This window comes from Pongo abelii, chromosome 6 (assembly GCF_028885655.2).
Source record: "Pongo abelii isolate AG06213 chromosome 6, NHGRI_mPonAbe1-v2.0_pri, whole genome shotgun sequence".
NCBI lineage: Eukaryota > Metazoa > Chordata > Mammalia > Primates > Hominidae > Pongo > Pongo abelii.
In genome coordinates, this window is record NC_071991.2 from 149,591,963 (window position 1) to 149,610,392 (window position 18,430).

At 40.9% G+C, this 18,430-nt stretch overlaps 1 protein-coding gene and 1 long non-coding RNA gene across 17 annotated transcripts in view; one reads left to right on the plus strand and one right to left on the minus strand.

The window, feature by feature from the left end:
• The window catches only part of GALNT11 (polypeptide N-acetylgalactosaminyltransferase 11), a 97,409-nt gene extending 82,919 nt beyond the window's left edge, over nt 1-14,490 (plus strand). For 15 of the 16 annotated variants that reach the window (XM_054560033.2, XM_024249538.3, XM_024249539.3 and 12 more), the window contains 7 exons: nt 175-424; nt 2,690-2,807; nt 5,412-5,564; nt 9,346-9,564; nt 10,873-10,977; nt 13,006-13,143; nt 13,721-14,490. In XM_054560033.2, coding sequence (XP_054416008.1) covers nt 175-424; nt 2,690-2,807; nt 5,412-5,564; nt 9,346-9,564; nt 10,873-10,977; nt 13,006-13,143; nt 13,721-13,852 — 1,115 coding nt within the window. In that variant the 3' untranslated portion in view covers nt 13,853-14,490. The other variant, XM_054560036.2, reaches the window with a different exon arrangement.
• LOC134761803 (uncharacterized) lies at nt 12,073-13,730 on the minus strand. Its single transcript, XR_010140950.1, has 3 exons — nt 13,599-13,730; nt 13,409-13,499; nt 12,073-12,702 (listed from the first exon to the last, which is right to left on the minus strand). It is a non-coding gene; the product is annotated as an uncharacterized LOC134761803 (long non-coding RNA).
• Nucleotides 14,491-18,430: the final 3,940 nt, after the last annotated feature.

The window sequence follows — 18,430 nt, forward strand, 5'->3', positions numbered from 1 at the left end:
GACGTCCTTGTTGACCATCGGCAGTGAAGCGTAGTGGAGCAGTTAAGCCATCTGGGGCTGGGAGGGTGGCAATTGTGTTTCATGCTGTGTCAGTGCGTCATCCCATTGGACGGGTGGTTGTACCTAAATTGAGCGTTGTGACACTCTCCTGAGCCTCTGTTGTTTCCTCCCCAGGAGAAGTCCTTGTGTTCCTGGACAGCCACTGTGAAGTGAATGTGATGTGGCTGCAGCCCTTGCTGGCCGCCATCCGTGAGGACCGGCACACCGTGGTGTGCCCAGTGATTGACATCATCAGCGCTGACACGCTGGCCTACAGCTCGTCCCCTGTCGTCCGCGGAGGGTTCAACTGGGGGCTGCACTTCAAATGGGATCTTGTCCCCCTTTCTGAGCTACGAGGAGCGGAGGGAGCCACTGCACCAATAAAGTAAGATCGCTCCTTTGTTTGAAAAATTCCTACCAGTGCTTCCTTAAAAGAGAACAAAATGATGTTAAAGATAATTCCTCCTTCTTTGTAAGGAGCAAAAGTGTTGGACTTAATTTGTACGTTAAAAATTCTTGAGTACGTATTGAATTTTATGCAGTCTTTGAAGTCCTAAGGAAAGATTTATGAGTAAAACACTATGTGTGCCCTCAAGGACTTAGAGCCTGTGAGAAAAGCGACAGACCAGGCCACCATTGCAGAGGAAGCCCTGGGAGGGCCCCGTGTGGTGGTTGCTGTTTGGTATGTCAAACACCGCGGTGTATTTATAGTTCACTAACTTACCTTCAGTTCTTTGGTAGCCGGAGTGATGTTGTGAAAAACATTAATACGTAAGCCTTTTCTTTCATTAGGATTTTGAAGATGGATTCCTGCTAGTATAATTACTAAGTCATAGTATAGGAATTATTTTATGTTCTTATCTATGTTTCATCTTCTGTAATATAAAGCTGCTCTTCTTATTTTTGTTTTCTTTAAAAATTTCTTATGTAGATTGAATTCAAAGAGGTTTACCTGTATTTTAACTTTTTAAAGAATACATTTGTTCTTGATTTGCCAGTGTAATCAAAATTGGTGCTTTCTCCAAACAATGCCAGGATCTCAGAACGTTCACGTTTCAGTTATTCCTCCCCCAATTTATTTGTTATTGTTATTATGTTGTTATCGTTATTTGTTATTGTTTATTTATTTGTTGTTACATACAACAATATTGTATATTGTTATACAATTTAAACCCCAGAAGCCATTTCTTACGTAGCAGTATTCACACAGGCTTGCCCAAGTATCTCCGCTTTATGTTACCCTGTTCTTTCTGCAGCTGTAGGCTCTATCTGGGATTGCTCCCATCCTGGCTGAAGAACACTCTTAGCCGTTCTTTTAGTTGGACATCCTAGTGATCAGTCCTCTGTTTTTCCGAAAATGTCCTTGTGTTTCACCATTGTTTTGAAGAACATGTTTACTCAGTATCCAGTTCTAGGTTGGCAGTAGCAGACATGTATGTTCTTTCAGCCTTTGAAGGCATCATTCAAGAACCTTCTGGCATTCACCATTTCAGACAGGAAGTCAGCGTTGTTAGTCTTACTTTGCTTCCCTTAAGATAATCTCTTTTTCATTGGCTGCTTACATTTTTTTTGGTCTTGTTTTTAAAAAGTGTCTTTTGGATATGTATAAACATGGTTACTTTTTTGAAGTAACTAATTTGCTGCCGAATTCTGCCTTGTCTTTTTCTTTGAATATACTGAGCAGTTAAAGTCTTTGCTTGATAATTCCATATTTGAAACCCCTTCATATCTGTTTCTGGTGTATGTTGTTTCTCTCATTTTGTTTTCATGTGATTTTATCTTCCCATTTGCCTGGTTATTTATTTGTTTCTTATTTATTTTTGCTCAGTGCCAGACATGATATATGAAAAATTATAGAAATACATTCATACCTGGGATGATGTTTTTTCCCTGCAGATAATTTTGGTTCTCTTGTGCAGGCAGCTTGGGCCACTAGAATCCACAATCCCCTCTATCCAGTTTTAGGAAGTGAGCAGACTGGAAGCTAGCTCAAGTCCCTGAGAGGACCAGTCTGTGGCTTTTCTCACTCCAGCACAGGGCTTCTCAGCCTGGGCACTACTGACATTTTGGGCCAGATAATTCTTTGTTGTAGGGGCCCCTTGTGCATTTTAGGATAGGTAGCAGAATCCCAGACCTCAACCCAGATTCTAGGAGCACCCTGCCACACAAACACATCAAGATGTGACAGCTAAAAATGCTCCAAACATTATGAAATGTCTGTTGGGGACACAGTCATCCCAGTTGAGAGCCACTGGTCTAACTTGTGTGAGTCCAACTCCCAACGTGTGATGTTTGTCGGGTCTCTCCTCGGTGGACCTCAGAGCCCAGTTTTGATCCCCAAGGCTCTGTGAGATTGTCAGGAGGAGTGACCATATCAGGTGGCTTTCCATCAGAAATGGTTATAATAGGAAGAGAACTTTCGAGACTTAGAAAAGTAGCCTTCATATGCCAGATACGAGCATATTATTAGCAATCTAGAAAATTCAGTTGTACAGCCTGGCTCATTCTCTGATACTGGATAAAATGATTCATAATCATTAATTCAATTTTTATTAGTTATGTTCCAAACTGACACTGAGTATTTTAAACAAAAGTGGTAGGTAAGATAACTGACTATAAGGAATGAGTACAGTAATTTTCGTTTTTCTAGGTCACCAACAATGGCTGGAGGTTTGTTTGCCATGAACAGACAGTATTTCCATGAACTTGGACAGTATGATAGTGGCATGGATATCTGGGGAGGAGAAAATTTGGAAATATCATTTCGGGTAATTTAATTTTTGCATGCTCAATTAATAACTGTGTAGTGGAATATGATTTTCATCCATGATCTCATGTTTTCTTTATATTCTCCTTGATTATTTTTTTTTTTGAGATAGGATCTTTCTCTGCTGCCCAGGCTGGAGTGCAGTGGCGTGGTCATGACTCACTGCAGCCTTGACCTCCTGGGCTCAAGAGATCCTCTTGCCTCTACCTCCTGATTAGCTGGGACTACAGGCACGTGCCTGTAGTTTTTCTATTTTTTGTAGAGATGGGGGTCTCACTGTGTTGCCCAGGCTGGTGTCGAACTCTTGGGCTCAAGTGATCCTCCTGCCTCGGCCTCCCAGAGTGCTCCATGACTGTCTTTATGGACAAATTGTCCTTAATGAATGCTACTTTGTCAGAATCTGTGATATGGATAATATCTGTTCGAAATGTCAAGAGTATACATGTTGATCCATTGGCTAGGAAAACAACAACGAAATGAAAAAGCATGTAAGAAGCCATGTATTTATTGGTATTTATTTTGTTGAGACAGGGTCTTGCTCCGCTGCCCAGGTTGGAGTAGAGTGGCATGAATACAGTGGCTCACTGCAGCCTCGAACTCCTCCTGGGCTCAAGCGATCCTCCCACCTCTCAGCCTCCTAAGTAGCTGGGAGTACAGGCGCATGCCACCACACCTGGCTAATTTTCTACTTTTTGTAGAGATTCAAGTCTCACTATGTTGCCCAGGCTGGTCTTGAACTCCTGGACTCAAGCAATCCTCCTGCCTTGGCTTCCCAAGGTGTTAGGATTACAGGTGTGAGCCACTGTGCCTAGTCTGTTTTTATGGATTTAGAGGTACAAGTGCATAGTGTGTGGTGGTAAAGTCCGGCTTTTAGTGCACTCATCACCAGAATAATGCACATTGTACCCAATAGGTAGTACTTCGTCCCTCACTCCCCTCCCACATTTTAGAGTCTCCAGTATCTGTTATTCCACTCTGTGTGTGTATATATATGTATTTTTTTTAATTATAAAAGTATTGTTGTAATGAATGGTTGGATATAAATTTAAAATGTCTTAATGTGCTAATTTAAAGGTTTGTTCTTTTTTTGTTGGTTTATTTTATTGATACTACCAGATACATATAGTCATATAGTCAGGGTGACCAGATTTCCCTGAGGCCTAAGACCATCCTAGTTCATACCTGTTCTCTTGGAAAAATAAATAGCTTCCCATTGTACTTTCAGAAACAGCTCAGTTTGATGCTGCATTATACCATCACCCCATGTATAGCTTACCAATCCTTTTATGTATACAGGTACCCCTGTCCCGAGGAAGAAATCCACCTCGCATTATCTGTCTTCTCCAATTGCTAAGGTTTGATGGGTGACAGCGTAGGTGGAGTCTGTGGCTCAGAGGACCATGATGTAGACAGTCTTTGGGAAAGGTAGAAAGAGGGCAAGGGGAGAGCTGAGACTTCTCCTTCCAAGCAAATATCCCAGTATTTCTCCCAACCATCTCCTAGTCCAGTTAGCAGAATCCCTATCAGATAATACCGTGATACTTTTTCATATGTCCTTCTGTATTTCTGCAAATGTATTGACTACAGTATTTTTAAAAAGCAAGTTTTGGCTGGGTCCATGGTGGCTCATGCCTATAATCCCAGCACTTTGGGAGGCCAAGGTGGGCTGATCCTGAGGTCAGGAGTTCAAGACCAGCCTGGCCAACATGGTGAAACCCTGTCTCTACTAAAAATACAAAAAAATTAGCTGGGCGTGGTGGTGGGTGCCTGTAATCCCTGCTACTCTGGAGGCTGAGGCAGGAGAATCGCTTGAACCTGGGAGGCAGAGGTTGCAGTGAGCCAAGCGCCACCGCACTCTAGCCCGGGGGGACAAGAGCGAGACTGTGTCTCAACAAAAAAAAAAAAAAAAAGAAAAAGCAGGTTTTCATTCTGTAAGTTTTAGAATGTTAGGATTAAAGGCATAATAGATTTTATTATGCTTCTTATTTAATAGATTTTATTATTAAAAGTTCAGTCTCTTTTTAGATAAGGTAATCGAATCCCACAAAAACGAACTTAACTCCAAAGTAATTCAGATAGTCAAGGACAGAATTTAGACCAGAGCTAAGGTCTTTTGAATCTTAATCTGGAGTTATTCTATATATTTTATATTAAAAAATCTGTTTTCTAAAAAAGAATATGCATTGTATAAGCAAGTACCTGTGAAACTGAAATGAGAGAACCAGGTAATAAGCACTTCTTAAAAGAAAAAAAATAAATAAATAAATAAAAATAAGCACTTCTTGTTCTTAAGTGCCTAAGATCAAGTCTCTTGATCTGTTAAAGCAACAAAGTTGGGTAAGTGCAATTTCAGACTTATGGTAGTAAATGCTTACTATAGCATTGTTTTAGAATTTAGTTCCTTGTAATGATAAAGACTGACAATTTTTAACAATGTGTACCTTCTCATTTTCTTCTATTTGAATATTTGCATCTAATAAGATATAAATATCTTGCCAAGTTTCATAAACACCTATTGAATAAAGATTAATTTCATTGAAAATTCATACATTGGTTTCACAACAACATGAGGCAACTGTTAACACCTGTTTTTGCTTCTGGCCAGATCTGGATGTGTGGCGGTAAGCTCTTCATCATCCCTTGCTCTAGAGTAGGACACATTTTCCGAAAAAGGCGACCATATGGATCTCCCGAAGGCCAGGACACCATGACACACAACTCTTTGAGGCTGGCACATGTCTGGTTGGATGAATACAAGGTGAGATGAAATTTCTTGTTTAGAAGGATGAATGATAGGCCGGCAGTGACTGGCCTAGTGATAGCTTTGGTTGCTTTACTTTTCACTCTGGCATATTTCTCTTGGTTAACCTTCACCTTAGGGCCAACTCTTTCTAGTTTCCCCCCACCCCCTTCACCTAGTACTTCACTTCTTTCTGGTTCTAATCTGACTCTTTTAATTTTGTAAGTGTCTACTCCATAAGAAGTAATGCAGCTAATGTTGGAAGAAATTCTATCTTCAGTTTCTTTATTCCTTCTGGTCTCTCTATTGTGACGCCTGCAAAAGTTGGCTTTCTTTTTTTTTTTGAGACAGGGTCTTGCTTTGTCACCCAGGCAGGAGTGCAGTGGTGTGATCACAGCTCACTGCGGCCTCAGTCTCCTGGGCTCAAGTGATCCTACTGCTTCAGCCTCCCAAGTAGCTGGGACTATAGGCATGTGCTACTATGCCTGGATAATTTTTTTTTAAAAGTGGTTTTTTTTTTGTTTGTTTGTTTTTTTTTTTAGAGATGGGATCTCACTATGTTGCCCAGGCTGGTCTTGAACTCTTGGGCTCAAACGATCCTCCTGCCTTGGCCTCCCAAAGTGCTGGGACTACATGTGTGAGCCACTGTGCCAGCCCTGGCCTTTTCTTCTTCTCATTGGACTTTGTGGTGACCCAATCCCATTTCTTCCTGTTAGAGGGCACATTTAGAATTACTTTCCACTTTCTCTTCTGCCTTAGGTCACTTTATATATTTTCTTTGTAATGATTTATTGGAGTATAATCCAAAAATTGATTTTGGAATATTTTATCACTGCAAAAAGAAGTCCATAGCCTTCAATCATCTCCCCAAAATCTCCCTCTCTGCCTCAGCCCTAGACAACCAATAAGCAACCATTAATCTACTCTTGTCTCTACTTAATTTGCCTTTTCTGGATATTTCCTACAAATGGAATCATAAACTATGTGGTCTTTTCTGTTTGGCTTCTTCAGCTGAGCATGGCGTTTTCAGGTTCATCCATGCCGTTCCATGTATGGGTCTGCATTCCTTTTTATTGCCAAATAATATTCCATTGTATGAACAGACCACATTTTACTTTATCCACCAGCTGATCAACATTTAGGTAGTTTCCACTTTTTTTTTTTTTTTTTTTGAGACAGAGTTTCACTCTTGCTCAGGCTGAAGTGCAATGGCGCAATCTTGGCTCACTGCAACCTTGGCTCACTGCAACCTCCTGGGTTCAAGTGATTCTCCTGCCTCAGCCTCAGCCTCCTGAGTAGCTGGGATTACAGGTGTGTGCCACCATGCCTGGCTAATTTTGTTTTTCTCAGTAGAGACGGGGTTTCACCATTTTGGTTAGGGTGGTCTCGAACTCGTGACCTCAGATGATCTGCCAGCCTTGGCCTCCCGAAGTGCTGGGATTACAGGCGTGAGCCATCACGCCTGGTTGCTGCTGTATTTGCGTATAGTTATTTTTTAAACATTTGTTGTGCACCTCCTGTATGCCAGGCTCTGTGTTAGGTTTTGGGGGATAAAAGATGAATAAGGGAGTGCATAGTAATTTTTCACGCCGTGAGGGAAATGTCAACAGAGACATGTAGCGTGTGCTGGAATGACAGGGACACAGTGGTGCACTGTGTTTGGGGGCAGTAGGGACTCCACGGTGCTTTTCCTACAGCACTGTTTATCTCCCCTCTCCCTCCCTCACCGGACTTTGAGGTCTAATTCCATGCTCATCTCTGAATCATCACTGGCTACCATAGTTCTCAACACATGGTCCCAGTCCTAGCCACTCTTTGAGGAGGTCTGCCAGTTTAAAGTCATTTTCATAGTCAGGTTAATACAGTATTTGCCTCTTTGACCGTGTTGACATTGCACTGAGTGTGTAGAATCAGGGGAGTAAAGTGACTGGTGCCTTAGCATAAATGGAGGCATCAGCACCCAGTTATACTGTAGTCACTGCATTCTTCACCAGCAGTCACTCAGAAGACAAAGGCCAGTTTCATTTCCGAGTGTCATTGATATAATAATAATTTTAGTAAATCTCAATGTGCCTTTTTAGTATCCTGTGTGAGTATGCACGCTCACACAAAAAGCACTTCTGCTGCGTACTGAAGTATGGTGGCTGGTTCAAGGAAAAACACTTGTGCAGTTGTTTGAGTTATGGGCGGAGCTAGCCACTGCTCTCCAGGAACACTCTTTTTATATGTTAAGAATGACTGACTCACAAACCATAATTACTCATATTTGGGTAAAACAAACTAAATAATGAAAATGAAAACAACTGACAGTATTTGTTGCAAATGATAAAATTCAAGCCCTCAAGTGAAAATTAGAATTTTGAAAAACTTACATTTACTGCCAGGAGCTTGACAGCTTCCTAGTACTTAAAAATTTTACTTGGCCAGGTGTGGTGGCTCATGCCTGTAATCCCAGCCCTTTGCGAGGCCGAGGCAGGAGGATCACCTGAGGTCGGGAGTTTGAGACCAGCCTGACCAACATGGAGAAACCCCGTCTCTACTAAAAATACAAAATTAGCCGGGTGTGGTGGCGCGCGCCTGTAGTCCCAGCTACTCAGGAGGCTGAGGCAGGAGAATCGCTTGAACCTGGGAGGTGGAGGTTGTGGTGTGCCGAGATCATGCCATTGTACTCCAGCCTGGACAACAAGACTGAAACTCCATCTCAAAAAAATTTACTGAGGAGATCAGTGGTTTTATATATAATTTTTTGATATTGTATAGTGAAATTTTTCAATATTTGGTAGAACAGTACAATCCAGTGGACTAGTATTTTCCAAATGACTAATCCACACTGTTACAAAAACGGGTGGAGGATCCATTCAGAGAGCAAGACAGACCAGGAGATTTTATTTAACTTTATTTATCTTTTTTTTTTGAATCAGAGTCTTACTCTGTCACCCAGGCTGTAGTGCAGTGGCACAATCTCAATTCACTGCAACCTCCACCTCCCAGGTTCAAGTGATTCTGCAGCCTCGGCCCCCAAGGAGCATGCGCCACTACGCCCAACTAATTTTTGTATTTTTTCGTAGAGACAGGGTTTCACCATGTTGGCCAGGCTGGTCTCAAACTCCTGACCTTAAGTGATCCGCCTGCCTTGGCCTCCCAAAGTGCTGGGATTACAAGTGTGAGCCACTGCACGTGGCCGATAGACCAGTACATTTTAATGCAACAGTGTAAAAATCTTAATATGATTTCATATTCCACATCGTAACTAAACTTCAAAAGTTATTGAATTTTGGAGTCGTATTAACCCCATAATTATATATAGGTTGTAATTTTAAAAATATGAATATTTAACCAAAACAACACACTGCAACAGGCTAAATGCAGATGTGAGAATTTAGCTGACTTGTTTTAAGCCAGCCAGCCAGCAAAAAGGTTTGCAAAAATATAAAGCAGTGTCACTGTTCTCACTACATTTTGTGTTTGTAATGAGTTTCTAATTATTTTAAGGAATTAATAATTTGTAGGTTTCTCTTTTAATTTCTGTGTGATAAATATGAACAGACACAGCCCACACACGGAGACCCTCCTGGGAGTTTTCCGTAATTTTTAAGAACATCGATTACTGAGACTCACGAGTTTGAGACCCACTGATCTCATATATATGCCTGTTTCATTGATTCTCAGATACAGTTTAAGGTACATGTTATTATCATTGTTAGTAATGGACTTAATTGTGTAAAAAATCTCTATATAATTGTGTCACCGTTTTTAACAAAAAATTCGATTTTCTTATTTTTACTTTTTTTAAATTCAGGAGCAGTATTTTTCCTTAAGATCTGACCTGAAGACGAAAAGCTATGGCAATATCAGTGAGCGTGTGGAACTGAGAAAGAAGTTGGGCTGTAAATCATTTAAATGGTATTTGGATAATGTATACCCAGAGATGCAGATATCTGGGTCCCACGCCAAACCCCAACAACCCATTTTTGTCAATAGAGGGCCAAAACGACCCAAAGTCCTTCAACGTGGAAGGGTAAGAAAGCTGTTTTTTCCAAGTGTCTTATGAAAAGTGTTTGATATGAACAGTTTTGAGGTGTCCATAAGCTATGACAGGTGACACTGTGGACTTAACAGAGTCTCATGACAGACTTCAGCTTGCCTTTCATTATATTCTCTTTATGGGAACTTCCTCTACGCAAGTGTAGGACCTCAAGTGTAGATCCTTGCCTTGCCGGTGTAGCTGCCTTCTGTGAGGATAAGTTATGTGACGCTTTCCAAGAGCACAGAGGCATATGGGAATACACCCCGGACAAAGTGTCAACTTCGTGTGTCAGAGGCCAGGCCAACAAGTGGAGAAATGGGGCAGCGATCTGCTATTTGCTCTTAGCTCTGGGAACCAAATCACAGAGCAGAGGTGGTGGTGAGGGTCAGAGTGGGGGCATGGATTTCATGCCTGGTGGTCCCAGAAGTCATCTGAGCTCAGCAGAAAGCACATTGATCAACCACATTTCCTTAGCTGTCTTTGTGTCTTAAACTCATTACAGTTATATAGTCACAGTTAAATTGTAGGGGTCCGGCCATAACATCATTCCTTTCTCCTGAGTCATCTCTTAGAGTTGGCTTCTAAAAGCTAAGGGCAGGTACTGTCTGTGTTGCCCAGTGTCCCTTCTTTTATGAAGAAGGCATTTCTCCCAGAACAGTGTCAACTCTCCCTCAGTGGCTAGGAGGAAGCCTAGAGCTTTCCCCCTTCCTCTTCTCTCTACCCTATAATAAGAAGACCAAAAAAAAAAAAACAAAACCCAGTATCAAGATGTTTAGTATTAGGTGTTTTTCTCTAAGTAAGAGAGAGCATTGTGTGCCCATGTAGTTGATCCCTTACCATTATTACTTCTTGCTGTTTGTCTCACCCTCGCAGTTCTGTGATAGTTGTCACTGGTGTATCTCCAGTGTAGCATGCATATTGCATTTCATTGTGTACTTTTTTATACATGTTCTTATATCCCTGACTTCATTTGAAGGTTCTTTAGGGCAGGGATGACATTTTAATTTCCTTCATCTGCTATAGATTAGTAAACATGTATATGTAGCTAGAATTCCTAGCTGACACTGTCTGCATGTTGAAATTGCTAATAACTTTTGGAGTTATAACTTTTGTCTATCTTGATGCTCCTGTGTTCTGAGGCTAGAAGTTAGGAATTAAAAATGCATATATTTTTATGAGCCTTGGAATTCGTACCTCCGGAATAACCTTTCACATTTTGCCTAGAACCACCTCCAGCCTTGGGAGGCGTCTCTGGGATTACTTCCCACATTCTGAGCTGTCGAGTGCCTTCTCTTACAGCTCTGTCACCTCCAGACCAACAAATGCCTGGTGGCCCAGGGCCGCCCAAGTCAGAAGGGAGGTCTCGTGGTGCTTAAGGCCTGTGACTACAGTGATCCAAATCAGGTGAGTGACGCCTCAGGGCTCACAGCCAGTGCCCGCAAGGTGGCTTCCAGTGTAGGGGAGCTGCTGGCAGTCACTCCTGAGGACATCAGTGTCTACTATTCTGGCTTTTCTTAACCCATTTCTGTGTAGTGTTGCGTTATTGGAACGCTAAGCTTATGGGGGTTATCTATATCCTAGTGCTCGAGGTCATCGCCAGGGTCTGATTTTTCACTGAAAAAAATTGCAACCTCCGGCATAAATGGGTTAAAAGGAAGAGAGTGGCCTTAGATGACACCTCAGTCAGCTACTTTCATCTCCTTTGTATGTTTTTCCTACCTCTGCTCGTTGTCATAGAGCATTTTCGTTGTTTACACCATTATTTGTACTTTCTAATATTATACGGAATAAATTGTGACTTACGAGCCATAGGAATTTGTTAGAAATGGACAAGGGAAGCACTACAGAATTTCAGTTCATTCCATTCACATAATTCAATTTCAGCTTATGTATGTCTCCTAAATAATATTAAAACGGGCCTAAAAATCAGCAAATAACTTACTTCAGTTTAGAACAGTAATTTCAAACTCGTTTATGTCTGATAAAATAGCATAATGTAACAGCAGTCTAATCTCATAAATTGTAGTGTCTCATTTCTATTTTAGTGGTGGGTTGGTGTCACTCAGAAATGAAAAAAAAAAAAAAGCCACTTGGGCTTTTTGGTAAATAATGTATACTGTGAAATTTCATCAAACATTCCACCAGAAGAGTTCATGCCCACTATCTCAGGTGATACATGTGTTGAAAATGTAGTTTAAAAGGGATTTCTGGGGCCCAGCGTAGAGGCTCATGCCTGTAATCCCAGCACTTTGGGAGGATGAGGTGGGTGGATCACAAGGTCAGGAGTTCAAGACCAGCCTGACCAACATGGTGAAACCCCATCTCTACTAAAAATACAAAAAAAAATTAGCTGGGTGTGGTGGTGTGTGCCTGTAATCCCAGCTACTCAGGAGGCTGAGGCAGGGGAATTGGTCCAAAGATTGTACCACGGCACTCCAGCCTGGTGACAGAGTGAGACTCTGTCTCAAAAAAAAAAAAAAAAAAAAAAAAAAGGGATTATTTCTGTGCATCTTCTGGGTAGAAGAGGTGGCAATGTTGTGGAAGTATTAAAATTGCGGTGACGCAATTTCAGTGCTGTAGGTCACAGTGAGATGAGAGCTGAAATTTGTTCCAGAAAATATAAGAAAATATAAGTTGGGGTGATGGAGTTATCCTATTCTAAGGATAACTTAGTTATGCTTATTGCTTAGTTATGCTAATTCTGTAGCCACTAGTCACATTTCAAGTGTACAATAGCTGCATGTGGCCAGTAGCTCCCTTATTGGCCACACAGGCTATGAGCCAATAGCAGTGTTGCAGAAAATCCTCTCACAGCTACCTATGACTCTGATCGAGGGTCTTCACATTAGTGAACACTGCACACATCCATTTGGGTTCTATAAGTTGAAGCAATGAGTAAATAGGAGAACAGAAGAGAATAGATTGCTTTTGAGCGTAGTGATGGCGCATGTTGGAGAGTGAGTTGTTCACTGCACTTGCCATGTCACCCAGTTGTGTTCCTGAAGATCATCTGTGATTCAGCCTGTGCACTTCCCGACTGCCCCACCGATGAGGAATCGGTGAAAATGGCAGCCGTGTGCCCTTCTGTCTCCAGAGGGTCAGCCAGAGGGTGTCGGGCTCCTCTGTCACCTACACAGTCCAGGAATTAAGAGAGTTATGTAATTGTTAAACCCTAAAATTGGAAAAGAGTTAATTCAGTCAAATTCAATGAACAAAATTCAGCCACTGCTTAGGTTTCTTCGCAGAATAGCACCTCACTTTTCCTGCCTTAGCTATCTGAAGTGGAATGAACCAAGTTGAAATCCTGTAAGTCTAGTGCATTGGTCTGTTTCTGCTTTGAGACCTTACAGAATCAATATGTGGAAGAATATGCAAAGTGTTGTTCAGTCTTAAAATTCGTTATCTAAATTTTATTTTATTTTTCTTCTCTAGATCTGGATCTATAATGAAGAACATGAATTGGTTTTAAATAGTCTCCTTTGTCTAGATATGTCAGAGACTCGCTCATCAGACCCGCCACGGCTCATGAAATGCCACGGGTCAGGAGGATCCCAGCAGTGGACCTTTGGGGTGAGGAGTGCTCGGTGATGTTGGGAGAATGTGCAGAGGCCCACAAGGTTGAGTGAGGGGGTGTGGCAGATGAACTCATTTTCTACCTTGGGGGTGGTCTTCTCAGTCTGCAGTACAGTGGTCCCCCCAGAAACCACAGGTAGTACAAACCCTGTATATACTGTATTTTTTCTAGAGATATACCTGTGATAAAATTTATCAATTAGGCACAGTAAGAGGTTCACAACAATAACTCAAATGAAACGGAACAGTTAGAACAGCATACCGTGGTTGCGCAGTGGCTCCCGCCTGTAATCCCAGCACTGAGAAGGCTGAGGTGGGTGGATCGCCGTAGCCCGACAGCCTGTTTGTTTTCTCTATGAAAACAAATCAATATACTATAATACAAATTGTGATTGCGGTCAGAAAATATCTTATTGTACTATGCTGCAGATAACAAACAGCAGAAAACTAACCTTTGGATAAGAGGGGACTATCGTATCCCTTAATCTGAATTCTTAAATGCTCCATATCTCCTCTGGATTTCCATGTTTTGCCAGTAATTGGCAGTATTTTTTTCTTGCTACCTTTTTTTCAGAAAAACAATCGGCTATACCAGGTGTCGGTTGGACAGTGCCTGAGAGCAGTGGATCCCCTGGGTCAGAAGGGCTCTGTCGCCATGGCGATCTGCGATGGCTCCTCTTCACAGCAGTGGCATTTGGAAGGTTAAGGTGGATGCTGCGGCGGGAACGTTGCTTCGTCAGGCGTTGCCTCCCGTGTGGAGTTTGGGGCTTTAGGAAAGCCTGGGTTGGGTGGAGCAGAGCCATCTTGGAGAGGATGACAGTTCCCTGTCCTGGAGATGCCTGGGTGTGTTAGCAGAGGTGACGCGTGTCTGACAGAGATGGGAGCTCTGAGTGTCCACAGGTGAAGAAGTATGTTTCACCCAGACATTAAGGTCATTTTTGAGCTGCTGTTAAGGAATTTCTTGCTTATAGAGGCAAACCAGAGTATCATTTTAACCCTAGAATTGGGCTTGTACAGAAGGATAAAACCCAGGAAAATGGATATTTCTATTCAGATTTATTTTTGCCTCCTTTTAATCCCCTTTAATGATGCAGTGGTTTTTATCTGATCAGGAACTTGTCATGATTTCCTTTCGTAGACTTCATAGGAGATAGTGCTTTAAAAAAAAAAAAAAACTTCCATTATTTGTTCAGTATGTTGTAAGTAGATCATTTTTAAAAACTGAATCTATATTATGTTTAACTTCAGAAGGCATCATTTATAAGACAGTATGGCAGTTAACTATTATAAAATTATTTTGATGAATTATGATACAATCTACATAATAAAGAATCCTTTTGATTATTTAGGATATTTTGTCTTGTATTGGGGCCTCTGGTCTGAGGTGTGTTGCATGCTCTTGGATTCAGGTGATGACCCAGTAGGTTTGGTAGAGTCCTCTGCCTCTCAAGACGCGTCCCAGTTTCTTAGCTTGAGCTGTGTGACCTTAGATACTGGACATCGAAGTTGCCTATGCAGCACCCAGGGAGAGCTGCTTAACCGGCAGTTGGATATAGAGGTCAGACTCTTGGAAGACGTAGCTCAATTAGAGAGAATACATTTGGGAATCACCTGCATATACTAAAAATTCTGAAATATAAAGTGAATTTTCCTCCCAAACCACATCTTAAGAGGAGAGATGGTCTCATATTGCAGGGGATGCACTCAGATATTTTATCTGAACCACAAAACAGTTTAAGTGCCACATCCTAAATATTTTATCTGTCATTTGACTTCAAAGGCCAGGATGGTACATATGGAAAATGAGCAGCAAGATGGTAGACTGAAATCCAACAGTGTCAATAATCACATTAAGTGTAATGAATGTAAATGCCACAGTTAAAAGTCAGATTAGATAAAAATGCAAGATCCAACTATATGCTGCCTATAAGAAACTCACTTTATGAATACATTAAAAATAGAAGCATGGGAAGATATATGAAAGACATCTGAATAGATAAAATAGATTTCAGCACAGGGAATATTACTACAGATGATATAGAGGGTCATTTCATGAAAAGGTTCAACTTAGGAAGAAATAATCCCAGTTTATCAGTTTTTGTGGCCTTTATTTTGAAGTTCTGTTACAACTGCAAGAAGTACATCCATCCACAATTGTAGTAAGAGATTTCAACACACCTCTCAATAATTGATAGAACAAGTAGACAGAAAAACAACCATCTTGGCCTAATTGACACTACCCAGCAACACAATACTTGGAACATTTACCAAGATAGACCATATTCTGGGATATTGAACGAGGTGTGATATACGTATAGAAATTCAAGTCATGCAAAGTAGAGTAGAAATCAATAACAGACACTTGGAAAAATCTCCAAATATTATTAAAAAACTAGCACACTTCCCAATACCCTATGGGTCAGAGAAAAAAATCAAAAGGATATTTTGAACTGACCAAAAATGAAAATACAACAGTGTGTGGCATGCAGCTAAAGCAGTACTTGGAAGTTTTATAGCATTAAGCACCTATATTAGAAAAGGATACAAGTCTCAGTGACTTTAGCTTCCATCTTAACAGAAAAAGAGCAAGTTAGACAAAGAGGCAAAGAGGCAGAAATGAAATATTAAATACTAGAACAGAAATGAATGAAACAAAACAGAGAAAATAAAGCTAAAAGCTGATTTGAGAGATCAATAAAATTGATAAACCTCTAGCCAAAAAAAAAAAACACCCTGAAATTACCAACATCAGGAATGAGTTGCAAGCGCACTAGAGTCTACAGATACTAAAAAGCATGCTGAACAGCAGGAGCTCTGATTGACTGCTGGTGGGAGTGCAAAGTGGTACAGCCACTCTGGCAAGTTTCTTCCTAAACATACTCTTAACCTATGATCCAGCAGTTGTGCTCCTTGGTGTTTACCCAAAGGAGATGAAAACCACACGAAGCCTGCACATGGATTTTACAGCAGCTTTATTCATGACTGTCGAAACGTGGAAGCAAGATATCCTTCAGTACGGGAATGTTTTATAGCAGCTTTATTCATGATTGCTGAAACCTGGAAGCAAGCAAGATGTCCTTTAGTACAGGAATGTTTTATAGCGGCTTTATTCAGGACTGCTGAAACCCGGAAGCAAGATGTCCTTAATACAGGAATGTTTTATAGCGACTTTATTCAGGACTGCTGAAACCCGGAAGCAAGATGTCCTTAATACAGGAATGTTTTATAGCGGCTTTATTCAGGACTGCCGAAACCCGGAAGTAAGATGTCCTTTAGTGCATGCATGGATGAACTATAGGATGAACTATACTACATTCAGACGATGGAACATTCAGTGCTGAGAAGAATTAAGCCATGAGCCTTGAAAAGTCATGGAGGGATGTTAAGAATATATTACTCAGTGAAAGAAGCCAATCTGAAAAGCTACATATTGTACGATTCCAATTATATGGCATTCTGGAAAAGGCAAAGACAAAAAGATCACTGCTTGCTAGGGGTTATGGGAGAGTGTGATGGTTGATTTTATGTCAACCTGACTGAGCTAAAGAACGCCCAGGTAGCTGTAAGACATGATTTCTGCAAATGTCTGTGAGGGTGGTTCCAGAAGAGATTAGTGTTTGAATCAGCAGACTCAGTAAAGAAGATCCTCTCTCACGAATGTGGGTGGGCACCACTCAATCCATTGGGAGCCCAAATAGAACAAAAAGGTGAAGGAAGGGTGACTTGTTCTCTCCTTGGAGCTAGAAGTCAGCATTCTGGCTCTCAGGCCTTTGGACTCAGACCAGGACCTGCATCATTGGCTCCCCTGGGCCTCAGGCCTTCAGCCTTGAGCTGGAACAACACCACTGCCTTTCCTGGGCTTCCAGCTTGCAGGCAGTAAATCATAGAGCATCTCAGTTCCTCATAATCTCTTTCTGTATTTCTATACGTCCTATTTGTTCTGTTTTTCTGGAGAACCCAGCTAACACAGGGAGGGAGGGATGAGCAGGTAGAGCACAGAGGATTTTTATATCCTACATGAATACAGAAAAATTTCCTTACAAAAATTAGCAAATAAAATCCGCAACATATAAAAAGGATGATACGTTATGAACAATTTGGTTTTTGCCCAGGAATGCAAAGATGGTTTAACATTAGAGGTTTGATTAAGATAATTTACAGTGTTAGTAATACAGGGGGAAAGCCATATGCAGCCTTGCAGGAAAAAAACTGACAGAATTCAACACCCACTTATGATAACAACTCAGCAAACCAGGAATGGAAAGAAAATTCCTCAACTTCATAAAGTGCATCTATGGAGATAACTATAGCTAGCCTCATACAATGTGAAAGATGATTGGCAACAAGGCAGAGATACCTGTTCTTACCTCTCCTAGTCAGCACAATACAGCAAGAAAAAGAAAGGCATGTACATTAGGAAGGAAGAAGTAAAAGTGTATTTATTTGCAGACTATGATCAAGTAATGCAGAAAATCACAGGGTGTCTTCAAAACTACTACTAGACATAGTAAGGAATTTATCAGGACCACAAAAAAATGAATTCTTCTTCATATTGGCAACAAACAGCTCAAAACTGAAGTTCATGGTATTGTGATTGCAGTTTACAATAGCATCCAAAATATAAGAATTTAGGGTACATACGACAAAATATGTGTAAGAGTTGTATGATGAAAAGTAGAAAACATTGCTGAGAAAAATTAAGATTAAATAGAGAATTATACTACATTCCTGATTGGAAGGCTCAGTGTTAATAAGATGTTAATTCTCCACAATTTGATCTATGGATTTAATGCTACTTTTAATGAAAATCCCAGTATGCTTTTTGTGGAAACTGATAATTTAATTTTAAAATTGATATGGAAATGCATAGGACTAAGAGTGGCCAAAATAATTTGAAAGAAATAAAGTTGGAGGATTTACACTAAGTCAAGACTTACTATGCTGCGGACTTACGGATAATGAATTGATTGGTGGAAGAGAAACAGACCCACACATATATGGCCAACTGATTTGCAGCAAAGGAGCCAATACAATGCAGTGGGGAGGGGAAAATTATTATAACACATGGTGCTGCAAGAATCTGATATCCCTGTGGACAGAAATTACCTGTGACACCCCTGCCACCACCTTATACCACAAATAAACATTATTTTAAGATCTAAACATAAAAACTAAAATTACAAAGCTTTTAGAAGAAAATGTAAGAGAATATCTTCATGACTTTAGGGTAGGCAAAGATTCCTTAAGCACTCATTAAAGAGCCAGCCATTGGCCAGTCCTGGTG